Source organism: Halichondria panicea, chromosome 3 (genome assembly GCF_963675165.1).
Source record: "Halichondria panicea chromosome 3, odHalPani1.1, whole genome shotgun sequence".
Lineage (NCBI taxonomy): Eukaryota > Metazoa > Porifera > Demospongiae > Suberitida > Halichondriidae > Halichondria > Halichondria panicea.
The window spans coordinates 5,104,189-5,129,865 of NC_087379.1; the positions used below are offsets into that span (position 1 = coordinate 5,104,189).

Consider the following 25,677-nt stretch of genomic DNA (forward strand, 5'->3'; position numbering starts at 1 on the left):
AAACTTTTGCTTTCTGGTGATACAACTGAGTACTGGTATTAATCCTGAGTTCTAATTTGTACATTCATGGTTATATACATCATACACAATGGAAGGGGGAAATTATACATGTGCACTGACAATGACATTAATTTCCTATGGCTCCCAGTCCAATTGTTTGACATGCTGTAGCACAGTGTCCATGGAGGGTCTGTCCTGAGGGGAGTAAGAGACACAGGCGGTGATTAGTGGGTGAAGCTCCCGCCATACACCTTCAATACTCGATAGTAGACTAAGAAGTTTTTCAGATTCAGGAAGTGTTCGAGTCACTACTTCACAAGCAAGCACTCCAAAACTGTACACATCGATCTTTGTCGTTTGTTGTGGTTGTGGTTGAGCAGAATACGGAGCTTGAGGAAATGCCTCAGGAGCAGTACAGAATAGCACCTTCTCCAGGGGTAGTGGCGTAACGAGCTAGGTTAGCTGATCCAAAATCAGAGAGTTTTGCAAGCCATTTGTTGTTATGTAGAGAGAGAAGGAGGACATTAGCAGAGCTCACATCTCTGTGGATGATGGGTTCCCTCTGTCGGTGGAGGTAAACTAGAGCTGAGGAGATGTCTCCAAAGATTCTTCGTTTGTTGGGACCAACACGATTGTCGTCGTAGGCAGAACGTAGAGAAATATCTAAGAGCTCTGTGATAATTATGGGACCTGTTTGCTCATTTAGGACGGCAGCAACAAAGAGGACAAGGTTAGGATGACGAATCTGAGCCATGGTGCGAATCTCACGACGAATTCGATCTAATGTCGTTTGCCGCAAGATTTCAGGGTAAACTTGTTTGACGGCCACTGTTGTTCCTCTGAAGGTTCCCTTGGCAACGTAGCCCCAGGCCCCCCGGCCAAGAATCTCGTTTTCTCTAATAGACACGTCCTCTGCTGACACCTGCCAAAACTCCACCTCCTGAGGGTTACTAGAACGATTGGCTGTTGCCACTATTTGTTGGAGGACGTCCAATTGCCCTCTAAGGGTCGCTATCTGCTGCTGGTTCTCTGTGTCAGATCGTTGTCGTTGGTCATTGGAATGTGTCAACTGTTCGTTAGCTCTTGCCCACTGTTCATTGGCGTGTGTTAGCTGTTGCAGTAGTTGAGTGTTTTCTGGGCTTTTTTCTGCCATCTCTCGTCGAAGTTGTTGAACGTCTGAGCGTATTTGTGTGAGCTGTTCGTTAGCTCTTGTTAGTTGTTGTTGAAGTTGATCATTTTCCACAAGTGGGGTTGAGACAGTTTTAGTGGTATCATCTTGTGAGTTAGTCGATCCAATTCCTTGTCGCAATCTCGCAAAATATGATTGTGTTCCCACTGCTTGAGGTACCGTAACCAGTCCCATCTTTTTCAGCCTCTTCTCTAAGTCAGGGTTGTACCTAGACACTGTAGAGGAGTAAACAGATGTGACAGTGTACTAGTAATAGCTTACCCGTGCAAATCTCTGCCTTGATCTGCGTACACGGTCCATACACGTCCATGACACCCCACATTGGTTGGTCTAGGGGGTAGTCCTTCACAGGTACAGACATTCTCAATACACCATTCACAAAACAGTGAAACTCTTTCTCCAGCGTTATTATGATTCCTAAAGAATCACCCACTCTCAAATTATGAGTGCTGAAACCAAGCCTACAGATTTCTTTGTTCTGTACACGGAGAACAGGGCCGCGAGTATATAGTATATATTTGTACTCCCTTTGCCATCTCAACTCGTCATACTGTGCCAGCTTCAAGTCCTCTGGGTTCTCTCCAGTGAAACCAATATCCTGTAACGGTGAGTATAATTATTCATTACCTTAGGTAGTAATTATGTATTATAGATATCAACAGGAGTGCATGAATAGCAGTATCAACTCCCATGCATGCACATTCCATTCCAGACTATTCTCTGTTGACTACACGCTTACACCCTATCAACAGACGCGCTCGTGACGTCAGGTGAATTTTCACCATATGTGGTATGCCGCACTCACAGAATAACGTCGCCTGCGTGAGATGATATCAATCTACTGGAGACCACGCCCTTTCTTCTGAGAAAGGGACTGGCCAGGTGACTATCTGACTCGTACGTCCCAAGATAATGTTTGTAGATCTAATGTAGGGTTATTGTATTGCTGGTATGCATAAATGCTGTAGCTACACGTGATCGAATCGCAACACAGGAAACCACACCCATTTCCCTCCGTACAATTCAGAGACAAGTCGTTGAGTCATATAGATGAATCTACATGAAGCTGATAGAAACATAGAAAAAGAGCGTGATCCACAATGATTATGTGACAGCTAGGCAATAGATCAACACACACCAGATGAGCTCTCACCATTCCACCATACCGATCCTCCCCCCTCTGTGTCATAGTGACCTTGAGCATCTGTCCAACAACCATTGGCTCATTCGTGAACACTAGAGCATAGTCTCTATTTCTCACTCTAGTGGCTACCCTGTTGTTTTCTGTTAGCTCAACATTCTTCCCCGTGTTCCTATGGAAAGTAACGGGAGAGCTGCTCCACTGAACTCTACCGAACAAGACACCATCAGCATTTGTCGGAGCACTTGTAATGGTAGCCATCCAGCTTCAGTTTTGTTCACCAGCTCTGCCTCCATTAATTACGCCCCCACGTTGTACAGCTCCTGATGGTATAGATTATAGTCTAGAGTCTACATGTACATGCAATGCAATAGCTTTCCTTGCTGTCTTTGACCTTTCCTCTGCAGTACAATCTCCTGCAAGAGGGAGGGGAGATAAATCTAGTTTATTCTATACAGAATTCTAGAACACAAATAATTATATACTCTTATTAGATGTTCCGATCCCATCACTAGCTATATAAACCAGTGTCAGTATCTATAATGCATGTATATGTATTTCTACTGAGGCTGATGTCAATAGTTCTCTCCATTTACAGGAATTGCTCTATGCATCAGTGCAAGTACACTTCAGCGTATATACGTGATCATCAACCTACAGACGGGGGTGATGCTGTTTCGCTACCTCGGCATCGGAATTCCTACCCCCTCCACCTTGAGATAAGCCACCCTTGAACCACCAGTACCCTTAAAACCACTTAATGTCATGGTTGACACATGCACAATGATATCCCATACACTGATTGTTCTCTCCTCAAAAATGTCTTTACTTATAGAGTTCACATATCTCGGTTCTAACTCCTTCAATAGCCTGTACAGAAGTGCATGCCTGGCAAGATATCCCGCTCTTTCCTCTCCCACTACCCTTAACTCATTGATGCCGTCCAGCGGATGAAATCCATGGCTCAGGGGAACTTGGTGAGTCTGTACTATATATATAATAGCTATACAGGCTATAGAGCTACGTGCATATAATTAGATGTATGAAAATGTAGGGGTGTACGTTATACACCCTCGTGCTTCAGTGCAATATATGCCATACATCCCTCGTGCCCGTGTTATAACTAGTTGATATCCCGAGGGCATAGCAACATAACACTATCATAGTAAACACAATATAAACTGCACAAAAAGATGACAGACAACTCTAGACACAGCTCCATCTCTTCTCTCTTCTAGACGCCAGTATCTGCAGCGTATAAGATTGGCATGACCGACGAATGGCTTGACACAAAATTGTTGGAGTTCCAACGCTGAAACCATGCACTGCAAAACAGCCCCACCCCACTTACTGCTGCGAAGAAACAGCCCCACCCCACTACTCAGTGTAACTTCTCCTCGAACAGCCCTCCACGGTGGTCTATCCTCGGCATCACAACCAAGCCAAAGAAGCTCGCCTCTACACTGCTGCAAAACAGCTCAAGCCCCCAACAAAAAGAGCCGGTTCTAGTGCTATGGTGAAACAGAATTGACATGCATCACGAGGTCAAGGACTATAGGTCTAGGAACACAGAATCTTCCACAAAATGAACCTTGAAACCTGCATAGTTGCAAAGAAGAAGCTCCAGTCCAGCAGTGCTGAACATTCCTGCAAGGCTGGACTTACTTTGATCTGTTATTTCTCATGATATTATTTTTTCTGTCTATAATGCCAGAGGGGCGTTTTGTGGTTAGTCATTATGACTACTTTCAGCAGTGCATTATGCTGCATATTGCACTTGGCAACAACGTAGCAACGGGATATAATGGTCATATAATTATGACTGCATCCATGTATAGTGTACTGCGGCATGCCATTGCATATTGATGGATATATATAGCGTGAGACCAATTAAGTGTTTTATGAAATATACATGCCGGCACAAGCTCAAGATTACAGATAATTATTGGATAAAAATAATGTGTAGATTCTTATGTTGGTCGGTATTTTGATGAAAGAGTGTACATGTAGTCTGAAATTTAACTGTGACTGCCAAATTAAATACAGCACCATGTATATAATAGTTTTGACACGTTGAATCAATAATTATACCCCTCTTCTACGAATGCTTATTCATGGAGAGGTCCTACGACATTATGCATGGTGATATCATCAGTATGCTACCTACACACCATGGCAACCATTTCCTGACTGGAGGTGATCTCTTTCATCTCCCACTTCTCCCAACTTATCGTGTAAAATAAAGTTCTATAGTCAATGACTTGAATTTTAGTTTGTGGTTTTACTATACATAGATCTAGATCTCTTCAAAGACATATGTATCCTACTATCAAGCCAACTGTATATGGTAAAGTCAGAGTGGTAGAGTAGAGTAGATCTATAGTAGGGCCTGGGGAATAGTTGCTATGAATATTGTTTCTATTGTCATTATACCCCACATGCATGACATATCCACCCCATTTTTGTGCTTCTTTATAAACTGAAACAGGAATTGTGAGTTTCTCAATGTGCATGACATGTCTATCTATCTTGCTAGCTATACTATGTTGACCCTGTGTGTGCATGCATGTGTGTACTAGGTATGCATTGCTTTTGTGCATGTTTATAAAACTTTCAATTAGTAAACACCGGGATTGTCACCAAATAACAAACTTTTAATAGTTTCCCAAAGCCATGGCAGACAGTGTGACTACGAAAGAAGCCCTCAAGAAACTCAATGCTCAACTCGAATGCTCCCTTTGTCTCGACATTTTCAAGCAGCCGAAACTCTTGCCTTGTTTTCACGTGTTTTGCAAATCCCCGTGTCTAGAGAAACTAGTGACCAAGGATGGATGCTCCCTCACTTGTCCCACCTGTCGACACGTTGTCCCACTGTCAGAGAGGGGAGTGGCTGGACTGCAATCAGACTTCCACATCGACCACTTGTTTGAAATACAAGATGCTTTCAACAAGGCCGAAGACGACAATGATACGAGCTGTGGCAGCTGTGACGATGGCAAAGCGACTGGGTACTGTAACGACTGTGGCGACTTTTTGTGTGACATATGTCAAACTGCTCACAAAAGAGTTAAGCTGTCAAGGAATCATGAACTAATATCGCTCGATAAACTCAAAGCTCAAGTGACTGGCATTGTTCCCCCCAAGAAGGCCGTCCCCCATTGCTCCAAACACTCAGATAATTCCCTCAAGATATACTGCGATACCTGCTCCACTCTCATTTGCACGGACTGCACCATTCGTCTTCACAAAGACCACAACTACGACCTGGTGCCTGATGTGCTGACCAAGCACAAGGAAGAACTTGTTTCCAGTCTCAAGCCAGTCAAAGAGAAGCTGGACAGTGTACAACGAGCTCTTAAGGACCTTGACGCGAGAGCCAAGGCAATCCACGATCAGAAGGCTGCGATTGAAACCAACATCCACAAGGAGATTGACGAACATCATCGACTGTTGGACCAACGAAGGACAGAGCTTATGGGAGAGCTAGAGATGCTGACTCAGCAGAAGCTGAAGGATCTGGCGGCACAAAGGGACAAAGTGGAGATCACTCAGGTGAAACTGGCCAGCTGTCTGCAGTACGCTGAGGGGGGTCTCAAAACAGGCACAGACGGTGAAGTACTCGAAATGAAATCTTCAGTTCTCAAGAGAGTCAAACAAATTTCTTCCGAATTCGACCCAAGCGCTATTCAACCAGAGACAAAGGCTGACATGGAACTGATCACCATAGGAAAAGAACCTCTCCAACAAGCTTGTCGAGATTTCCTAGAGATTGAACAGTGTGAGTCAGTCAGCTTAGAGAACAGCCACACGACAGGAGATGGTTTAAAAGGTGCAACTACTAAAGAAACTAAAGCTGTATCCTTTCAAACAATGACTAGAAATAACAGAAAGTTCAACGGCAAACTCGACCTCCAAGCTGAGCTCGTGCATATCGTGAGCCAAGACAGATTTAAATGTGAAATGATTGTACAACAACATGGTAAACACAAGATCAACTATCGCCCTGTGAAACGAGGAAAGCATGAACTACACATCACTGTCAATGGGGACGCAGTACAAGGCAGTCCATTCCCAATAGCTGTAGTCTCATCACCACAGAGCTTCGGCAAGCCTTCCCAAGTTGTACGAGGTGTGAATAAACCACGAGGCACTGTCTTCAATAGTAAGGGACAGTTGATCATTGTTGAAGATGATGGAGTTACTGTCTCTATATTGACACCAGAAGGTGAGAAGATACGAACGTTTGGACGGCTGAAAAATGCATATGGAGTGGCTGTGGACAATGATGACAACATGTATGTAGTGGAACGTGACAATCATCGTTTGAATAAATTCTCATCCGACGGAGAGTTTGTGGCAGCTGTTGGTAGGCAAGGCAGTGGTAACCTTCAGTTTTGTTTCCCACGTGGTATATGTTATAACAAAAGAGACAACAACCTGTATGTGCCTGATCAGAGTAACCATAGAATACAAGTGCTTTCCACTGAACTGACGTTTGTACGATGTTTCGGTAAACATGGCAATCGGAATGGACAATTTACTTACCCAATTTATGCAACATTTGATAGCGCCAACAACCTCTATGTGACTGATAACGGTAAACATCGAGTGCAAGTCTTCACTGCTGAAGGTCAATTCCTGAGAACCTTCTCACAAAAAGCCAACGGTCAAAAGCTGAGCTTTCCCTATGCCATAGCCATCGACAGCAGTGACACAGTGTACGTCAGTGAGAAGGGACCATATCATGTGAGTGTGTTCACATCTCAGGGAGCCTACATCACCACGTTTGGTGGGCGAGGAACAGAAGAGGGACAGTTTAATGGAATTTTCGGACTCTCTATTGATATCAATGACTCTGTTGTTGTGTCTGATAAACATAACAGTCGACTGCAGATATTCTAATGAGATATATAGTGCAAGCCTAAAAGTTAATTGTGTGTTTGTACAACTAGCTTTATTATGTAGCGGCTAGGTTAATTAGGTATGTATATTTGTGGTCTAAATAGATTTAGTAATGTGAAATCCAATCTTGAACCTTTTTGTCAACTACTGTCTGTTCAGTACACAAAATGTTTGCTTTTTCTCCATTCAAACTCTGACCTTCCAGTCAGAATATCATGTTATTATGTTATTACCTTTAAGACTGTGGATGCTAAGAGACGCATAGTGACAGACATTAATTGTCAGTAAAATACCAAAAGGTTCCTATAGATTGCCTTTTAACTTTACTGTTGACCCCATAACTATACCATCCAATAGGCATTTTTTGATCTTCAGGAGGCCTTGACAGCTCTTTGGCTACAGACTCTGGTATGATATTCGTTCACCAAAGTTGACCTGGCGGGGTCAAACAGGATAGGACGAGCGTGTGTAATCACAGATTGATGCTCGTAAAGCACAAACAACAGCATGACTACATGTATGCTTCTGCATTCAGTTCTATTATTTATCACTACCTGAGTCAGGGCCTTGTAAGGAGATAAATAGGATGGGCCGGACACAACACGATCATCTGGGACATGTTGGGAGGTGTTTTATTAAAGCTAGACTAGGGCGATTTGCACATAGCATAACATGCACATCAATATAACTGTTATTTTCTAGTGATCATAATAAATTATGAGGTGCCGTTTGTGTCAAAACACCGTGTGTAAACCTGCATGTGAAAATCCACTCACTGTATCGGTCTCCCGATTTACTAAATCGGTATCACACTTTACTAAATTGGTATCACGCTTTACTAAATCGGCCTCACACTTTAATAAATTGGTCTCACAATTTACTATGTATTTTCCAGAATAATGTCCTTGCTGCGTGTTACTGTAGCCTTAACCTTTTACCTGCTAGATGCTTTTAAATGCTACAAACGGTGCCCTGCACTGTGCAGCCGCCATCATAAATGTCACAGACGTGACGGCACACAAAGTTTAATTAGCAAATTGGGATACCGATTTAGTAAAGCGTGAGACCGATACAGTGTGAAGTGGATTTTCATGTACATTATTAAACTAAACATGCAGTTTTTTTACACATGGTGTTTTGCACCTCATATATCATTGTGTTCGGCAAATCTTTTTTAAGATTATTTTCTAACTAACCTCTGGCTCACCCTCCCCCTATTACCACAGAAACACTTTCAGATGTCAGTTCTGGGTGACAAGTGAAGTAGGACAGTGGGAGGCAGCGGTCCAGTTCATGAGCTCCTTCTTTAAGAAGCAGATACAAGTGGCAGAAGAATAGATGCAGAGGAGGAGGGACCCACGTCTTATTATGACCACTCCATAGATCAAGTGGAAGGGGCAGAATAAGTTGGAGATCAAGATGCAAGCCGTCGCTAATAAACTCAATAACTTCCTACGAGCAGAGCCGGTGAGGGTGTGTGCTTGTGGAGGATATCATTCAGTTATCACTCTGAGTATCACACGGTCACACTCACCACACAGTCCCACCCGAACAAGCTCTACCCTGATTAACTCGGTAATGACAGTGCAGAGAGTGCGATTGTTAGTAAATGCTATTGTGATCTCTTTTGACAGTACGTGTATGTGGAAGCGTTTGTACGACCTCCACTTTCTGCGAGAGCCTGAGGAAGTGGCCAACAAGTGTCAGTGGGGGTTTAACCTACGCCACCAAAGTACTGAGGTACATTTGTCCCTGTAATATGGTTTTGTTTGTGATTCTAAAGTGAGGTACACCTTCACTGGTGTTGTATGTCATGTAGGAAAGTTATCAACCACATAGATACCATAGAACCCTATACAAATGCAGGAAGGTACGTACATTATAATTATGCTGGTATTTTGGTATTATGCATGCTCTATCGTGTTCCCTCCGTAGTCATTAAAAATCACATGCGCATCTTATTCATTAAATTGTTGTGTATAGTGTGTGGACTGTTAAACTGCTCACTGCAAAACCATAACAACATGTATTTGATCTACTACTAAAAGTTAACTTGAGTACCATACAGCATGTGCATGTGCAAGATGCAACTAAAGTTTCCTTCCGTGCTATAATAATACTTGCGATAGATCTATTATTCATAAGGTGTGTGTGTGTGTGTGTGTGCATTTTAGCTTGTGGTTTTTACAATTTTCACTTCATTTTCGTATAAATGTTGTGTTGTAATTGGTCTCATGCATGCATATAGCAATTAAAGTAGTACGCATCATCATAACAAACTATTCGGTACAAAGGACATATCACAGCACAGTCATATAAATGTCTATCTTTCAGGCTAACAATAAAATTGCAAACAGCAGTTATTAGGCTAGAGTTCTAAAGAATGCATTGCCTACAAGAATTTATTAAAGTGGTATAATATACTACAGCTAGCTATAGAGGCAGATCACATTTCATTGTTCTTAGAGCCAATTTCTGTGTGTGTAACAATGGGACGACGGTTAACTCTTGGAGGGGGAGGGGCTTGTCTGTAGTCCTCTGTGGTGAGGGGGGCTAATTCATCCATGTAGGATAGTCTCAGCTGATCCGGCCTCGTGGCTGGTCTGATGATGGGAGGAGTATTATAACGATCAGGGTCGGTTTCTTCCACTGCTCCATCAGTGTAAAGTGGGTCCATCGAGTCTGTTCGGTCATAGTCGTCTACTACTTCAAGAAGTTCACTGTCATTGCTTTCATTGCTTAATAGCCGATACCTTTCCCAGTCATTGTTTGCTTGTCGAAATCTCCTGTTTGTAACACCAAATCCTAGGTTCTTTATGATGTCCTCTAGTTTCAGGCATGTATTGCTTTTCTTGAGTACAAAATGATAAAAATGGTAGCAGAATGTTATCACAAATAGGGTGAATGATATAGCCATCGAAGTGTTCGTTAGTGCTGATTGGTCTGTTTTTGTATCTTTAACATAGAAGGTACCAAATGTTAAAATTGCAACATTGAGTAGATAGATAGTTTCAAGGGAATCACAGAACATACTTTTATACAAATGATTATTCAGTAATTTCCAGCAAATAAGTCCAACTGATACAACCCCTGAATATAGAACAGGGAGAAACATGTCTGCAGCCATAGCAGCTACTAGATTATGAGCAATAAGAGCAAAGAGGAGCAATCCCACCCAGTAGCGATGCTTGGGAGTGAATGGAGCATGGTATGCATCCATGAAACCAATGTACTTTGTGTTTTTGGTCCATTTCGCTACTTTGGAACAACGTGGAAACCATTGCCCAAAAAAAGAAGTACAGTAAACAATCCACAAGCAGTGAGGATTATGGCAGCTGCTACAAACCGAGGGATGTGATCGTGACTGAAATATTGCACAGTGCCGTCGTACAACCAAACTGTATCAGTTGAACTATTTGGATATTCCAAGACCCTGTGTTGCAGTGCAGCAATGATAAACCGTAACAGTTTGGAATACGAGAGGAGAATAAGTGTGCCTAAGGCAGCAACTGGGTTCCTGTTGGAGAGGAACTTTGCAAATGAGTTGAAATACTTGCTCAAAATGATAATAAAAAACATTAAAAGAAACAAGTAAGTGGGAAACGCAAGCTGAAGGAGTACTTTTGCTTGAGACTTCATTCCATCGTAGAAGCATGTCTCGATTCCCAAGTCAAGATTCACCCATGATACAAAAACGGTTAAAAAGTTATTTAAACTAGGTACGGCAATCGCTCTATTAGCTGCTAGCATGTTGGCGTAAAAAACAAGACTATGAATCTTTCCGGTTGCTACAGTAATGTTGAGAATTAAAATTAAAGCAACTAGCAATATGCCAGCCAGTGCAAATGGTATTAGCAGAAGAAGGTAACTATTAGAGCATTGTTCACATCGTGACGTAGCCAATACAAGGCTTAGTCCTGGTTCACATTCTCCACACAAGACACCACTTCGATTGTGGGCACACTGTTCGTCAGGGTTGCTTAGACTGACGTTGACTGGTTTTTCTGTGCAGTAGTCAAATGCACAGTTGCTAATAACATACCCTGTTTCGTTGGTGATGTTTATATATTCTATCCATTTGTTCGTATTACTTTCAAGCTTTATGGTACCATTTTCCTCAGAACAGTTTGTTATCTGATATTGTTGCAAGACTGGATCACAGTCACACCTACAAACAGTTGGGGACAGAATTGGTGTGAGTCCAATAGGGCATGTGCAGTCTAAAAAGGAAATATTGATAATATGTCTTGAAATTCCCAAATTTATACATGGACCATCAGCAGCATAGAGCTCCAATTGAGCAGAGCTGTCTTGTGAAAATACATTGTACTCTAATTCTGTGCAGTGGTTGCCAATTTTTAGTTCTGTCTGCCCTTCTTTAAGACGACCAACTCCACTCTCAGTGATAACAGAACTGTGAATTGTGGCATTGATTGGATTTCCAACTTGGTCAACAGCCATAACACTGATTTTAAACGTGTGTCCTTTTTTTGTAGAGTCACTCCGTGAATAGTTACAAAATTTTAATTGTACAGGAATAGAAGAGATCGATAGTGGTTCAGTGGAGAATTTTACTGTTTTATTAATATAGTCTAATCCATTTGAAAAATATTCAACACTCTGACTTGCTGTACACCTGTCCAACAGACCTCCATAGATCTGTGCTCCTGAATGAGTAGCTGTGTTGTTAGCCATGAACGTATTGAAATACTTTTTGCAATAATCTCCTGAACCGTATGTATACAGTTTAATCGTTTGAATGAAGCATTCAGCAGCAATGGTTCGAGTAGATCCAGCATTATTTTCTGTGGCCCCTCCACACGCACTCCTCTGCGTGTCATCTGCTACAAATAATCCCCCTCCATGCCGAGCTGAGTTGTGTTAATCATTAACTTTACACAAAACAGTTTCTTTGTTTGGAGTTTTTTAAAAAGGTACAGTTTCGAACTTTGCTCTAGGTATACTCCACCTCCTTTAGCGGTTGCTGTGTTTGAGTCAACGTTGACGTACGATTGAGTTAGTTTAATGGTTGTAGCTACTGCATGAATACCTCCACCATTCTCAGCATTGTTTTGAAAAATGTCACTTTGTTTATTAATAGATCTAGATCTACCATCACAAAGTAACGCAGATTGAAATACGATTCTGCTTGAATAAGCATAAATTCCTCCACCATCCTTTGCTGTGTTGTAAGTAATCTTTACTGGCTCATTTACGAAAAGTGTACTTTCTTGCAGAAATATCCCTCCTCCAGAGGCAGCCGTGTTGTTGGTGATGATTACCCCTTCTGTGTTAATAACCATTTCACTCTGGACAGCTTTGATAGCTCCACCAAACAAACCGCCATGATTGTTACTAAATCTTGTAGGTCCATTAAACTCAACTCGACTGTCAAAAGCATAGACAGGGCCATTGTTATTGCTGATAATGTTTTTTCCTGTGAATCTCACATTTGACTGCTTAATGTTCAAAATGACCACGCTTTTAGATCTAGTAATGTTAGTGTTATTGAGGATCAAGGTGGATGATTCAAAAACGTCAATTGATCCACCACTCTTGACAACTCTGTTGTTTGTTAGCGTACTGTCAAAGATGGATACATTACATGAGTGAATACAAATTGCTCCACCAGTATGTTTAGCTCTGCAGTTTGTTATCGTGCTGTTAGAGATAATAGACACACTGCCTGAATTAACGTTAATTGCCCCACAAAATTGAGCTTTGTTGTTTGTCAACGTGCTGTTGAAGATTGACATCCTAATGCCTATGATAAAACTAATAGCTCCACCGTAGTTACCTATGTTGTTTGACAGCTCACAGTTTAAGATGGACACACTGCTTGACCTAACACAAATTGCTCCACCCCTCCCGGCCCTTAGCTTTGTTGCTTGTCAGCTCAGAGTCGGTGATAGACATACTGCCTTTGTCAACATAAATCGCTCCACCATCTTTAGCTTTGTTGTTTATGAGCTTACAGTTGGAGATGGAAATATTACTGCCTTTGTCAAGATAAATAGCTCCTCCATTTCACCCTTTAGCTTCGTTGTTTATCAGCTTACACTTGGAGATGGATACGTTACTGCCTGAGCCAATATGAATCGCTCCACCAAACTTGTTGTTTGTGAAGTTACACCGAGTGATCACTACAGTACCTGAGATCACTTCCACTGCTCCTCCGTTCATAGCATTGTTGTTGTTGAACTCTGTGTTGTTGATCAGAGTGTTGTTTGATTGAATGTAAACTTTACAGCCATCATTTCTAGTGAATACACCATGTGTTATGTTCACATAATTAGTCTCAATGTGCAGTGTCGGACCAGTAATCTTCCTAAAGCAAGTGCTCTCAATTGTTGCAGTTTGAGTATTCGCCATTTTAATTAGGTAAATTTCCGCTTGATCGAGTAACTTGAAGTCCGTAAAATAGCAGTCCTTGATGTACACATTATGGACACTGTCAATGATGATCAAACTTTGATTAACGTTTGGTGGTGCAACATTCGCTCCGACAAAACCCAAGTACTCAAAACTCAATTCGGTGATATTAACAAAACGTATCACACAATTTTCATAAAGTCTGACTACAGGTGTACTTGTATTTTGGCCAGTGATATGCACGTGTGAGAAGTTCCGAATCAAAAATGGCTCAGTTAACACATGATCTCCAGGTAAAAAGCTCAAGGTGAGGTTTTCTCCAGATAACACGTCAGTTTTAACAAGCTGCTCAAGAGTGAAACAAGTTCCATTTCGATAGTCATGACACAAGTCGATTGAATCCACCGGCACAATGTGATAGTGCTCGCTGCTGGAAACAGTAGCTAGGGTCATTAGTAGCACTAACCAGCTAATAATATTTCCAGACAGCATATCTGTGTTGTATGCATGTATGATGATGATTGTTAGCATGTAAAAAATAACGATGCGCCTCCCAGAATGGCTAATGCATATACCGTGTGGCGCAAAAATTCGAGGCACTTTATTTTCACTGTTTTCGAGGGTTAGCATCCTCCATGAAAATTGTTCAAACGGAACATAGCTAACAGCTAACACCACGTGCATTGACATACCAAGAAGCACACAATTTATTCAACGAAATGTTTTTGAGAGGCAGTTCCATGAATGTTTGTTAAGTACCTCTGAAATTTTGCGCTAGCTACACGGTAAATAGCTGTACAATGCATGCATGCCCTAATTATGTATTAGTCACTTTATAAGAATATTCAACTCACTGTTTCATGGATGTTCTGTTTCACTACCTTAATTTTCTATTAGTCAATTATGCTCTAACAATGTGTCTTATAGTGATTTTGGCACTGGTGCTTTACTCCCTTAAGTACATCCATGCATTGGATGTGGCATCCAATGCACTTAAGGGATAGGCATCCGATGCACTTAAGGTACCAGTTTAATCAATTAGCATGGCCATCTGTGCTAACTCTGACATTTGAGATGATAATGCATGGGCCCAGCTGTCGGAATCATTCTGTTAGAAGCTAATATTGTGTGCAATGAGGCACCACATTGGAGATACGATTACTAGATATATCATTAATACATGTTATATTTGCCTTATTATTATAGTCAAGTTATGCCTCCTGATTTAATGATTATGTTATACCCGGTAGTTGCCAAATTTTGTTGAAAAAAACCAATAGGCTTTTTTTACATATACCTGCATTCAAGTGTTGTGGATATTTAATAATGTCCTCGCGCAGGACTGTTTTGTCACGATAAAATTAATGTCACAATCAAGCATTGTCTGTGTACGTGTAAGGAGGGCCTGATATTCACTGTTTCGAAGTGGGTAGATTCAATAGTAGTAAAACTCTTTGTGTGTATTAGCCTCGTTCCCAGCCGAGTTGTTTCTAGCTAGGCGGTTCTATTAAACAAATCTGGGACCGAAGCTATGTGTATATATACCACGAAACCACGGATCTGGAGCCTGTGTACGATCACTTACATGCATGGTCAACTTCATTTAGTCATAGATATTGTACAGTGGTCAAGAGATTGCTTTACTGATGGCCTCATGCCGCTTCAGATTAATCACTGTCATTAATTAGCATGGCCATCTGTGCTGCATTTTTCTCTGACATTTGATATGATGATGGGTCCAGCTGTTGGAAGCGCTCTGTTAGAAACTAATTGTGCAATTAATGAGGCACCACATTGTGAGATACATATCGTAATACATGTTGTACTTTTGCTTCTTATAATTATAGTCAAGTTATGCATCCCGATTTAATTATGATTTTGTTATTAGTTGCCAAATTGTTTTTGAAAAAAAACCAGCACCACTAATAGGTTTTAAATTAACATATACGTACCTACATTCAGTGTTGGATATTTAATAATGTCCTCGCGCACAGTTAGACTGTTTTGTCACGATAATGACACAATCAAGCATTGTGTGTGTACATGTATAAGGAGGGTATAGTCACTGTTTCGGAGTAGGTAGATTAAAAAACTCTTTGTAATTTACCTGTGTATAGTGCACGGGATAAACCACGAAACGATGGAGCCTGTGTATGGTCACTTACATGCATGGTCAGCTTCATTTAGTCATAGATTATTGCACAGTGGTCAAGAGATTGCTTTACTGATGGCTTCATGCCGCTTTTGTAGTCAGCTTCCATGCTGCAAGTCTTAGAGTGGGTAGGAAGTGCATGGGGAAGCATCAAGGGAGAGAGAGTATAATTATGGTGGGAGAATGGGGAAGATTGGGGGGGGGGGGGGGGGGGGAGAGCTTGGAGGAACAGGGAAGCATGGGGAAAGTGTGGAAGCATGGAGGCTGATGGCCTTCCCTATGCTGCTGTAGAAAGTCTAAGAGTTAAAAATATGACTAAGCATTGTCTAAGTATACGAGTGCTCATTGCCGAATCAGCAAGAGAAAACTTGAGAAAATGACACCGATCATGGAGCTTCGCCACACACAACACAAGTAGCTAAACGTACTCTAGGTAATCTGGGTGAAACATTGACGTTCTCCTCTTTAGCAATGCAGATGTAAATAATTATGTACTAGTCTAAATAGATACTGTCTTCTGGTTCAGCTCCTTTGACAGGAAGGACAAACATTCGATCACATGGATCCAATGTTCCTACAGCTGGTAAGTGCAAATAGATAAGGGTTGACACAAAGCAAACTGACATGACATGCATTAACCGATTAGCCGCGGTTATGATTTCATACGTAGTACCGCCCACCGCGGAACCAAAATCTAATTAATTTTAAATTACTTTCATTATCAGCCCCTAGCAAAGAAAGATGCGTAGCTAAGAAGCAGTAGCAGTTTTCTGCAGGCAACTTTGTTGCAAACTAGTCTAGAATAGCTACTCTGCCAGGATCTCTAAGTTTTGAACGGAGGAGTATACCAGCCAAGGCCCCAGCGAAGGATCATTTCACAAGTAAGCTCTGTGTGTGTATAGCGATCATCATTTTCCTAGTTCAGCCTTTAGAAGCCTTTTGAGCTGATCTAATATGCTTGTCCACCTACCTAGATAGCCTCTGAGTGTGTGAAATATACTGGAAGAGTAGCTTCCTGAGTTTAGAGCCTGTTTTTAGACTGTAGTCTACAACGTTTGATATTCAAATTATTTTATCTTTTTCAGCATTCGCCTCTAGCAAAGAAAGATGCATAACTTGGAAACAGTGACAGTTTTCTTTATTCAACTTCTTAGCAAAGTAGTCTACAGTAGTTACTGTGTCAGGATCTCCTGGTTTCCAACGAAACAGTCAACCAGCCAAGGGCCAGAGCAAGGGATCACTTCAGAGGTAAGCTTTGTGTGCGTATATAGCAAGCATTATGTAGCTAGTATAAGCCTTCAGAAGCCTCTGAGCTGATTTAATATGCTTATGCACTTGCCTAGATAGCTTATGAGTGTGTAAAGTATACTTGTGTAGAAGCTGAGTTAGTTTAGAGCCTGTTTTTAGAGTGTAGTGTACAGTGTTTGATATTTAATTTATTTGTTTCAGTGTGGCAAAGAAAGATGAACCCCTTAGTAGCAGTAACAGTTCTCTTCAAGCTACCTTGTAGTTCTATCTGAACAGTCGAAGAGTCAACCAGCCAAGGACAGAGCGAGAGATTACTTTAGAGGTAAGCTTTGTGTGCGTATGATTATACTATACGCTTACCTACGTAGCTTGTAAAGTATACTTGCTCCAGCAGTGTGTTGAAGCCCGAGTTTAAAATACAGAAGCCTATATATGTACGCTCAGCAGTTCAGCAGTGTTGCAATGTAAAGGTGTTATGCTTAGCTATCTGTTGGTCTCATCCACAATGTATTCTGTTAATAGCTGCATGTGTATTCACTTGATGCCCACGTGTGTGCGTGCGTGTGTGTGTGTGTGTGTGTGTGTGTGCGTGCCCGCCCGTGCCGTGTGTGCCCCCTGTGTGTGCCTGTGGCATGATACTTTATATGTGCTAACAATTTACATATTACCAGTGCTGCCAAAAGTTAATTCTTATGCCTAGGCTTGTGTGAAGTTTCTGCTTGCTTCCAAGGTTACAATTCAATTAGGCTACTACTCAATTAGGCTCACTACTCATTAGGCTCACTGTGTACATGTATGGTGGTTGATTGCATAATAATGTTCTGACCTTTTCAGGGGAAAGCAAAGGCTTGTTGGGCTTATGAGTGTACTGTTTACTTGTGTAAGGACATTTTATTCCCAACATAATAGGCTTGTTGGTTGTGTTATGCTCCCCAGCTAGGATTAGGTCACAATTTGTCATTAGTTGGCTTGTTGGCTTGTGTGTTTGCCTGTGATATGCATTGTAATTCTTCTGTGCCCAAAGTTGAATCTTTTTATGAACTCCCAGTTTGTTGTAGGATCACAATTGCTTTATATGTGCCTATGAGTGCCATTGCATGTAAGTTTGCTTGTGGGAGCCTATACATAATTATGTCTAAGGTTGCATGATTCATAATTATTTTTTGTCACCCTTGTATGAGATGTACTGTACTTTGTGTATGGCTGTTCTCAGTATACTTCTTTAGGTTTGTTGGCTTGTGAGTTAGTACTGTGTTACATGTATCTACCCAATTTTTAGTGTGCTGTCTGTTATAGCAATTCAATTATAATTATGTGGCTGAATGTTATTATTCAATTTAGTGTGTGTATTGATTGCAAGATAATCTTTTGATCTTATAGGCACCACCCTAAACAAAGGTTACATTTAAAATTCAATTCTTTATGGCTGGCTTGTTGGCTGGTGTTTGTCAGGTTCTGTGCTACTTGTGTGTAAGAACCATTGATTTTAGAGGTGATCTGCTTGGTTGGTAATACTCTTTCTTCCTCATGCAGGTCTGTAAAACTGCTATCTGCCATGGAACCACCACCATCTTATGGGTCTGAGAAGTTCTACTCACTGTGACTACTATCCAGGATACCTAGGAGTACCTCATCCCCTATGTACAGAGGCCTCTTTGTCATTGTTGTACCATAGAATTAATTGTAATTGTATGTATTATAATGTATGTTCACTTTTGAGATTGATATTGAAATACAAATTTCACATGAAAATTTCAGTAAATTTTTGATTGCTAACCTATGGCGATCGGACTCAGTACGGCTTCTGTTGACCTTTGAGAGAAGCCTTGCAAAGCTGTGGAGCTCTGGAAGGTTGTAGCTCACCACAAATTAATTAAGAGTAGAGTAATGTGCGGTTGACGCTTCAAAGCGTCAACCGCGGCTACCAGCTATTCACGTATTGACGCTTCAAAGCGTCAACCGCGGCTATTCGGTTAATGTTATCACAAAGGAAGAAAACTGATCAGATAGGGAAAACTTCCCCTTCTGACGGCTGCTCGCGAGACTAACTACATACTTGCCTCAATCAATTTAGGAAATGAATTGTGACCCCCAATGAATGTGGAGTTTTGTTAATGATCTTTACCTAACACAGCCTCTGGGATCGTTACTATAAAATCCTCAATTTTAGTGTTGAGAGATAAGACTGGTTTACTTGAGTGGATTCACACAAGTCACGAGGCCAGACCATAGATTTGTTATCTTTATGGCCAGCAGACCGACGCGACCGCAGTATTAATGGATATCAAAGCTGCCGTGGAAAGCTATCCTTCCTACCCTGATTACCCTGAAGACGAAGAACCGTAAGCAAAATGCAATGCATTCAACCTTGTAAATGTACACAGCTAGCACGTTTAGTGTTCATTTGGTACATAAAGTCTCCATGGTTACTCGAGATTGATGGCTAAATCAACTGACGACAAGGTGTTTACTCTGTTCCGTACAATACGCATTGTGCAAGTACATTACGTGTCGCAATGCATAAGTTTTTAAGTGTACGTATTAAGTGTACGTACCGTCTTTCTTCAAATATACGTATACGTACGTACATGTTGGGTTGACCTAATACTTGACAGTCCATGCATAGTCACAACGGATGCATAGTCACAACAGTACAGACAGTATGTAGATATACCTTAGCCAGTAGAGTTGTGTTGGTAGTTCTGAACTACAGATATTCTTAGCGATAGAGGTACGTACTCTACAAGGGCTTGGTACGTACGTACATGTATTGTGAAGCTGATTCATAATCATGTTATAGTCGCGCGGAAGCCAGACCCGATGAAACACCTGGCTTGCGAGACCATGTTTGCTGTTGAACTTGAGCCACTAGTCAATATATCTTGGCTTCCCATGGTTGAGGAGTTCCGGTTATGTTGTCACACACCTGGCAAACACTACAATGTACATGTATAATTACTGTAAATCATAGTCCCACCCTTGAACTATGAATGATATTCTGTTTGCTGGCTATACAGTTTATGCTGTACATGTTGCTAGCACTGTATGTAGCGGGTGCATGTGACTACCATCTTTGTAAGTGACAATGCAGAACATGTGTGCCAACATCAGTCCATTAGTGTATACTTGCATGAATTGTCCAAGCTTAGTATAGTTAGTGTCCTTGCATGCTGTGAAGACGTGGAATCAAAGAGTTTGTGTGTGATTTAGTTAGTGAGCAATGGATAGGGTAGTTTCTAACTCAGGCTATCAAAGCTTCGGGTGAGTCAAGTACATGTAGATGATTGGATAGATCTCAGAAGTGCATGTAAATATTGCTTTATTCAAAATAAAGTGCAAGCATATCAGATTCACTATTTTATTTTCCTATTTGCGTGTCTGTGTGTGTGTGTCTGTGTGTGGGCTCAGAGCGGAATTGTCTTCTAGTACTTCCAACTCTTACCGCACCTTTGATTCCAGTCATGTGCAGAACAGGTGACCTTGTGTCGTGTCACACGTAGCATACTGTATTGTGAATATCACTTCTATAGATGGTATATACTCAAACATTTCATGACACATGTACATAAGTAACAGCAAGAGTCCATAATAAAAGAGAGAGAGTATCGAACGAAGTGTATCAGATGTAACGTGACTACCGGCTTGGTAACTGACCAATCCGAACGCCTCTGGAGCCGCCACTTATTGAGGCAGCAATGAAGTTATTGCCAAATTGTCATATTGATCACATGTTTCAGACAGGTGGTCGCGTTACTTTCAGAATATATTTGATGCACAGTATGCACATGTTCTCTCTTTTATTATGGACTCTTGGTAACACATTACTCGATGCCATTGTTCATGACCTTATTAAGCATAACGTGATTGTGTGTTCTTGCATCATTCATTTTACAGTCGCTAAATGTGATTTAATTTGTCGTCTACAGTCAGTTGAACATGGACGAGGAGACCCATCCAATTGTTTCCAGCCAAGACCGCTATTCCAAGCAGCCCACATCCATCTGCAGCAAGTACTCACTCAGCACTGTTTTACTTGGTGAGCCGGCAAAGGTCTTGACGTAGGATTGTGTGCAAATGTTTCCGGATGCTAGTCTCTCCAGCGTGCATTTAGAGGGGGGGGAGGGGCCTAGGGCAGTATTATAGATGGGCTTTTGGTCCCCTAAAAGATGGCATGCCCCCTAAAACGGGGGAAACTTATTGTTTCAAAATACACGTAATGGATGATGTGTTTAGCTTCAAATTGGCATAATACAAATCCAGGTCTGTATCTTACACACACACACACACTCAGGAGTTGGTATATTGCTGTTAGGAATTGCTTTGTTATTTGTGTCTGTTGCCTTTGGCGTCACTGTGGCGACCTCCCAGCAAGGCTCCGGGGGCAATCCAACAGTCGATGATGTGTGCGTGACCCCTAGCTGCGTGAAACTGGCAGCGTCCATCCTCTCCAGCATGAACGAGAGTGTGAACCCGTGTCAGGACTTCTACAACTTCACCTGTGGGGGGTGGGACGATGACAACATTGTGCCACCAGGTAAGCAGTACAATCATGTATGCAAACGTGTGCGTGGGCTCAGTGTGTTCATCAAGTACCTGTATTTCTAGTAGAGTAGAGTAGGATTTACTATAATAATAACAGATCAAGTGCCCGTGAGTAAATTAGTGTTTTTTGGAGCTAGCTGTACTAGCTACATGTATGGCACTACCTAATAGGCTAGACACATTGCAGAGCGCTATTTCATGAATCAAAGATTAGAGATTTCAGTACAGATTGTCATATCAAGTATGGGATAGTAGAAGATTTACATGTTCAGTGTGAATTGACTAATTAACTCTCTTCCTCGTTCCAGGCTACCCTCGCTATTCGACGTTTGACCAACTGGGTGATCGCAACATCGTTGCCCTCAAGAAGATACTGGACCGTGGACAGGATGATGGAGTGGAGGCAGTAAAGAAAGTGATATACTTCTACCAGTCTTGTTTGAATCTCACCGGTATTGAGATGCTTGGAGTAGGTCCCCTACAGGACCTCATCAACCGCACAGGTTAATGCATAACAGTGCATTCTGGGGTCTGTATCCACTAGTAATGGGTCTTAGCAGATTTGGTTTGATTTGGTTTGATTTGGTTCACTTGTGGTTCAGTACAGGCAATTAGAACCTCTGAAGATACTTAGTAAATTGTGGCGATTAGAACCTCTGAATTTACTAACAGTTCTCCCACCCTCTCTGCAGAGGCGGTTGGACACAAATAATTTCACTTTCATAGCACTAAAATTCCAAAAATCATAATTATGACAGCCATGAATATCATCAGAATAATTACGAGTCAACACTTCAGATACACCATCAGCACTATTTTACTCCTTCGTGTTTATCTTTTCTGAAAAGGCATCTTCTGCTAGTCTATCAATATTAGCAGATACATGTAAGGACTAACATTAGAAATCTCCTAGAAATCTAATATAGGTGCTACGAGCCAAAGAAAGCGCAACAAACACCTACAGTATGTACATCGTCAGTTTCTGGCTGTTTACTTTGAATAACTACGCTATTCACTTAATGCACAGGATATACATGTAGCTAGGCATTATTTATAACTACTCTAGAGTGCTATTCATAGCATGATTGTTCGTAGTCCTTTAGCCTAGCTACAGTGTAGGAGAGCAAGTTCCTTCTTTCTTCGTGAATGTACGTAATTATTCCTCCGTAAAACTTCAGTGACACGTGGCCAACCTCCTCTGCCTCTCTGCTAACCCTTATCTTGTTATGGAAATATTGACAGCTAGCCCTGCTTCTGTGATGATGTAGATCAAACGAAACTAACATTACTTCAACTGATTTCAGACATGATGTCTAGACATAATTATAAATAAATAATCAGTGGCTTTCACTACATCATATTTTGTCATGCTGGATATTTTTTTTTGCAATAGCACGTACACTAGCTACCAAACATCAACTCAAGCATTTCATTCTTATAGAGATGTTGTGAACAGTTTCGGCAGCTTGTGCACCACAGCTTGTTCCACACACTCCAGATGGAACGTGCTTTCAGTGTTCCTGTCAGTCATAGACACATGCACTTGTATAACTATTATTAATAAACAGTACAAATAGAGAGGGAGAGATAGCTATTAGCTTTAATATTGTATGTTTGTTCAACTTTCTGGACTGTTGAGGAAATGACACAAAATACGACGTGTGCTGGGATGTATTGATTAATTTACCAGAATATTTTAATACTTCCTAATAGTAACAACTACAGTATAGATGATATGTCTCTCACCACCAGGTGGGTGGAGCCTATTGCTGGGCAATGACTCGTTTTGGGACATCAACAATGCCCCCTTCCTGGCTGAGAAGGTATACAGTAGCCCCGCCTTCTTCACAATGGATGTTGGCATTGACGACAAGAACTCTTCAAACCATATCCTTGAGGTAGGAACATGTAGTCTAAAATGTGCTCATTATTATTTTGGATTGCGTGTCCTGTGATACATACTACAGTAGTGCGGGCCACTTGGTCCTCTGAGAAGTCCAGAGCACTAGGATACTGTGCTGGTGTTTTGCCTATTTTATAATGATGAGGTAATTCTTTCGTACAGTTTCAGCAGTCTGGGCTGACCCTGTCCAGTCCGAGCGCGTACACGGACAATCGGACCGGCTCCCTCAACCTGGCTGCCCTCAAGACATTCATTGTGTCCACCCTGTCTCTCATTCAGCCCTCAGGCAACACCACTTTGTTTGAGGAGGCTGCCGACGGTATCATTGAGTTCGAGACCAGTCTGGCCACGGTTAGTACTATTAGTACCTCACAGCTTTGCTTTAGAATTGAGTTTAACACTGTACGTATTTACTTTTTGGATTCCGGGGGAAAGAGTGGCTCAAATTTGACAAAAGGGGTTGAGCTTGAGGCTTATTTGAAGGCCTAAATGTACATGTACATGTAAATCTCATGATTAGTTAAGCCTCTGTTAGGCTAGATGCTGCTTCGGTATTTGCATGCAAGTCACTCATTTGCTGCACTATCTTTCAAAAGGAAATAAATATTGTCATTTGTTCCTCCATTGCCTTAATGACAGAGCCACATGCTCCCCCTGTCCAGCTCTTCTACAGCAATGTTGACCTGCGAGACATAGACAAGACGTACAACCTGCTTAAGGTGAATGAACTCTCCAAACTATGGCCGTACTTCCGCTGGGAAGACTTTGTGGCTGAGATGATGGATAATGTAAAGGTCAACGTTAGCATGGATGAGACTGTTATCATGCGCACTCCATACTACTTCTCCAACCTCACTAAACTGTACAACTCCACTGAGCAAAGGTGAGCAGTATACTCAGGGGTGGTGGGTGGGTGGAAGGATGGTCTGCCTCAGGGTGTCATACAGGGGGGATATCCCCCCCCCCTTTTTTTGCATTCAGGTACTAGTTGTATGACTGAGTGTCCATAGCTGGCAATTTTACATAACTATAGCTGGGTATTGAAATAACAGTTGATCTTTTTTTTAGCAAAATGTTCTAGTTACTTTTCTTATTTCCCCCCTCTACATCAAAATCCTGTATGACACCCTGTGCCTGCCATCTCTGGTTTTGGTGGAATCAATGGATTATGTGGTGCATGCAGCCCTGATATACACATACCTAGTTGATTATTTTTCTGGTACTGAGCCTAGGTGAAAGTGATGAGAATGAGCAGCACAGGTGTTCTGTTGTTGAATGTACAACTAGCTAGTTATTCCAAGTCTCTAACATGTTGGTTCTGGGAATGAGCAGGCTTTGCACTAGAAAATGTTTGGGTACACTTATAGTATTATTATTATGATGATCTTTACCTGATTGATATTAAATGACTCGTGTTGCCAGAGGAGGTACAACATGCGTGCTTCAATTACATGTAGGTGTAATTAGCAATTTAATACTCAGTGCTGTAAGTCAGCAAAATAATAATATGTTCATGATCAAACATAGAACATGATCAGATATAGAAACTTAAACGCTATAGCTAATAAAAACAACAGGCAGCAGTTAGTACGTTCAGTTCCTTACACACTAGCTACATTTAGTTGAGTCTACTTGGTACACACAGTACATGTCAGTTCTTTCTGAGTGTCATACGGTCCACAAGGTAGGCCACTGCAGGTAGCCTCCACATGATAGAACACCGCAGCAGCTGAGTCACCCGCACTTCCTGGAATTCTTTCAGGAGATCGGTCAACACACTCGTACATGGTTCGATAGTGGCGGTTAGCAGCCGTAGACATCAGATAGCCAATGTATTCACGAGTCCAAGATGTTGGGCACTCCATTCGAGCTGGTATCATCAGCAGTGATGCTCTGGTAGAGGCGTAACAAACGGCACAAGGTGCATTGTGATCAAATGAGCCAATTGGCCCACCACCGTTTGTCTGATACTCAGTTCCATAAAGAGGGCTAAAATTCTGCACTCCAGCTAGATAAGCTCCATATTGAGGGTTATGAGGCATGCACAGATAGTTTGCTCCACCTCCAGTGTTGGACCACAAACTCCCAGCCGTTATTCCATGATATAGCAGCACTGTCCCGGACACATATGGACAAGATTTCCTACCCCATCTGACGTAAGTGACCCCTCCTGAGGCTCCTATTGCAGCATTATAAAAGTAAATATAAGTTGCCATTTTGATAGTACA

General features: G+C 41.6%; 4 protein-coding genes and 1 long non-coding RNA gene across 8 annotated transcripts in view; 3 read left to right on the plus strand and 2 right to left on the minus strand.

Moving 5' to 3' along the window:
- On the minus strand, positions 1–19,825 carry LOC135333717 (uncharacterized). Of its 3 annotated transcripts, XM_064528742.1 has the most exons (4): positions 19,679–19,790; positions 2,343–2,746; positions 1,451–1,787; positions 1–1,404 (listed from the first exon to the last, which is right to left on the minus strand). In XM_064528742.1, exons 2-4 carry the CDS (start codon positions 2,589–2,591, stop codon positions 404–406), a joined length of 1,587 nt encoding a protein of 528 aa, XP_064384812.1. In that variant the 5' UTR covers positions 2,592–2,746; positions 19,679–19,790; the 3' UTR covers positions 1–403. The 3 variants fall into 3 exon arrangements, with proteins under 3 accessions (XP_064384812.1, XP_064384813.1, XP_064384814.1); XM_064528743.1 differs by lacking the exons at positions 1–1,404; positions 1,451–1,787; positions 2,343–2,746 and adding an exon at positions 8,930–14,098 and having other exon boundaries at positions 19,679–19,825; XM_064528744.1 differs by lacking the exons at positions 1–1,404; positions 1,451–1,787; positions 2,343–2,746; positions 19,679–19,790 and adding exons at positions 8,930–14,098; positions 14,459–15,963.
- Positions 4,765–7,461, plus strand: LOC135333695 (E3 ubiquitin-protein ligase TRIM71-like). The gene is made up of 2 exons (XM_064528716.1): positions 4,765–4,823; positions 4,992–7,461. The coding sequence occupies exon 2, from the start codon at positions 5,004–5,006 to the stop codon at positions 7,230–7,232; it is 2,229 nt and encodes a 742-aa protein (XP_064384786.1). The 5' UTR covers positions 4,765–4,823; positions 4,992–5,003; the 3' UTR covers positions 7,233–7,461.
- On the plus strand, positions 16,413–18,773 carry LOC135333799 (uncharacterized). The gene is made up of 4 exons (XR_010394056.1): positions 16,413–16,637; positions 16,842–17,004; positions 17,206–17,326; positions 18,538–18,773. It is a non-coding gene; the product is annotated as an uncharacterized LOC135333799 (long non-coding RNA).
- The window catches only part of LOC135333693 (endothelin-converting enzyme homolog), a 12,406-nt gene continuing 5,913 nt past the window's right edge, over positions 19,185–25,677 (plus strand). The window contains exons 1-7 of one of the 2 annotated variants that reach the window (XM_064528714.1): positions 19,185–19,346; positions 20,931–21,040; positions 21,296–21,538; positions 21,855–22,049; positions 23,299–23,444; positions 23,612–23,800; positions 24,112–24,332. In XM_064528714.1, coding sequence (XP_064384784.1) covers positions 19,282–19,346; positions 20,931–21,040; positions 21,296–21,538; positions 21,855–22,049; positions 23,299–23,444; positions 23,612–23,800; positions 24,112–24,332 — 1,169 coding nt within the window. In that variant the 5' untranslated portion in view covers positions 19,185–19,281. Of the gene's footprint in view, positions 19,347–20,898; positions 21,041–21,295; positions 21,539–21,854; positions 22,050–23,298; positions 23,445–23,611; positions 23,801–24,111; positions 24,333–25,677 lie in introns of both variants that reach the window. The other variant, XM_064528715.1, reaches the window with a different exon arrangement.
- The window catches only part of LOC135333784 (short-chain collagen C4-like), a 1,192-nt gene continuing 422 nt past the window's right edge, over positions 24,908–25,677 (minus strand). The window contains exon 2 of the mRNA XM_064528820.1: positions 24,908–25,628. Within this exon, the coding sequence (XP_064384890.1) occupies positions 25,078–25,628 (551 nt within the window). The 3' untranslated portion in view covers positions 24,908–25,077. The remainder of the gene's footprint in view (positions 25,629–25,677) is intronic.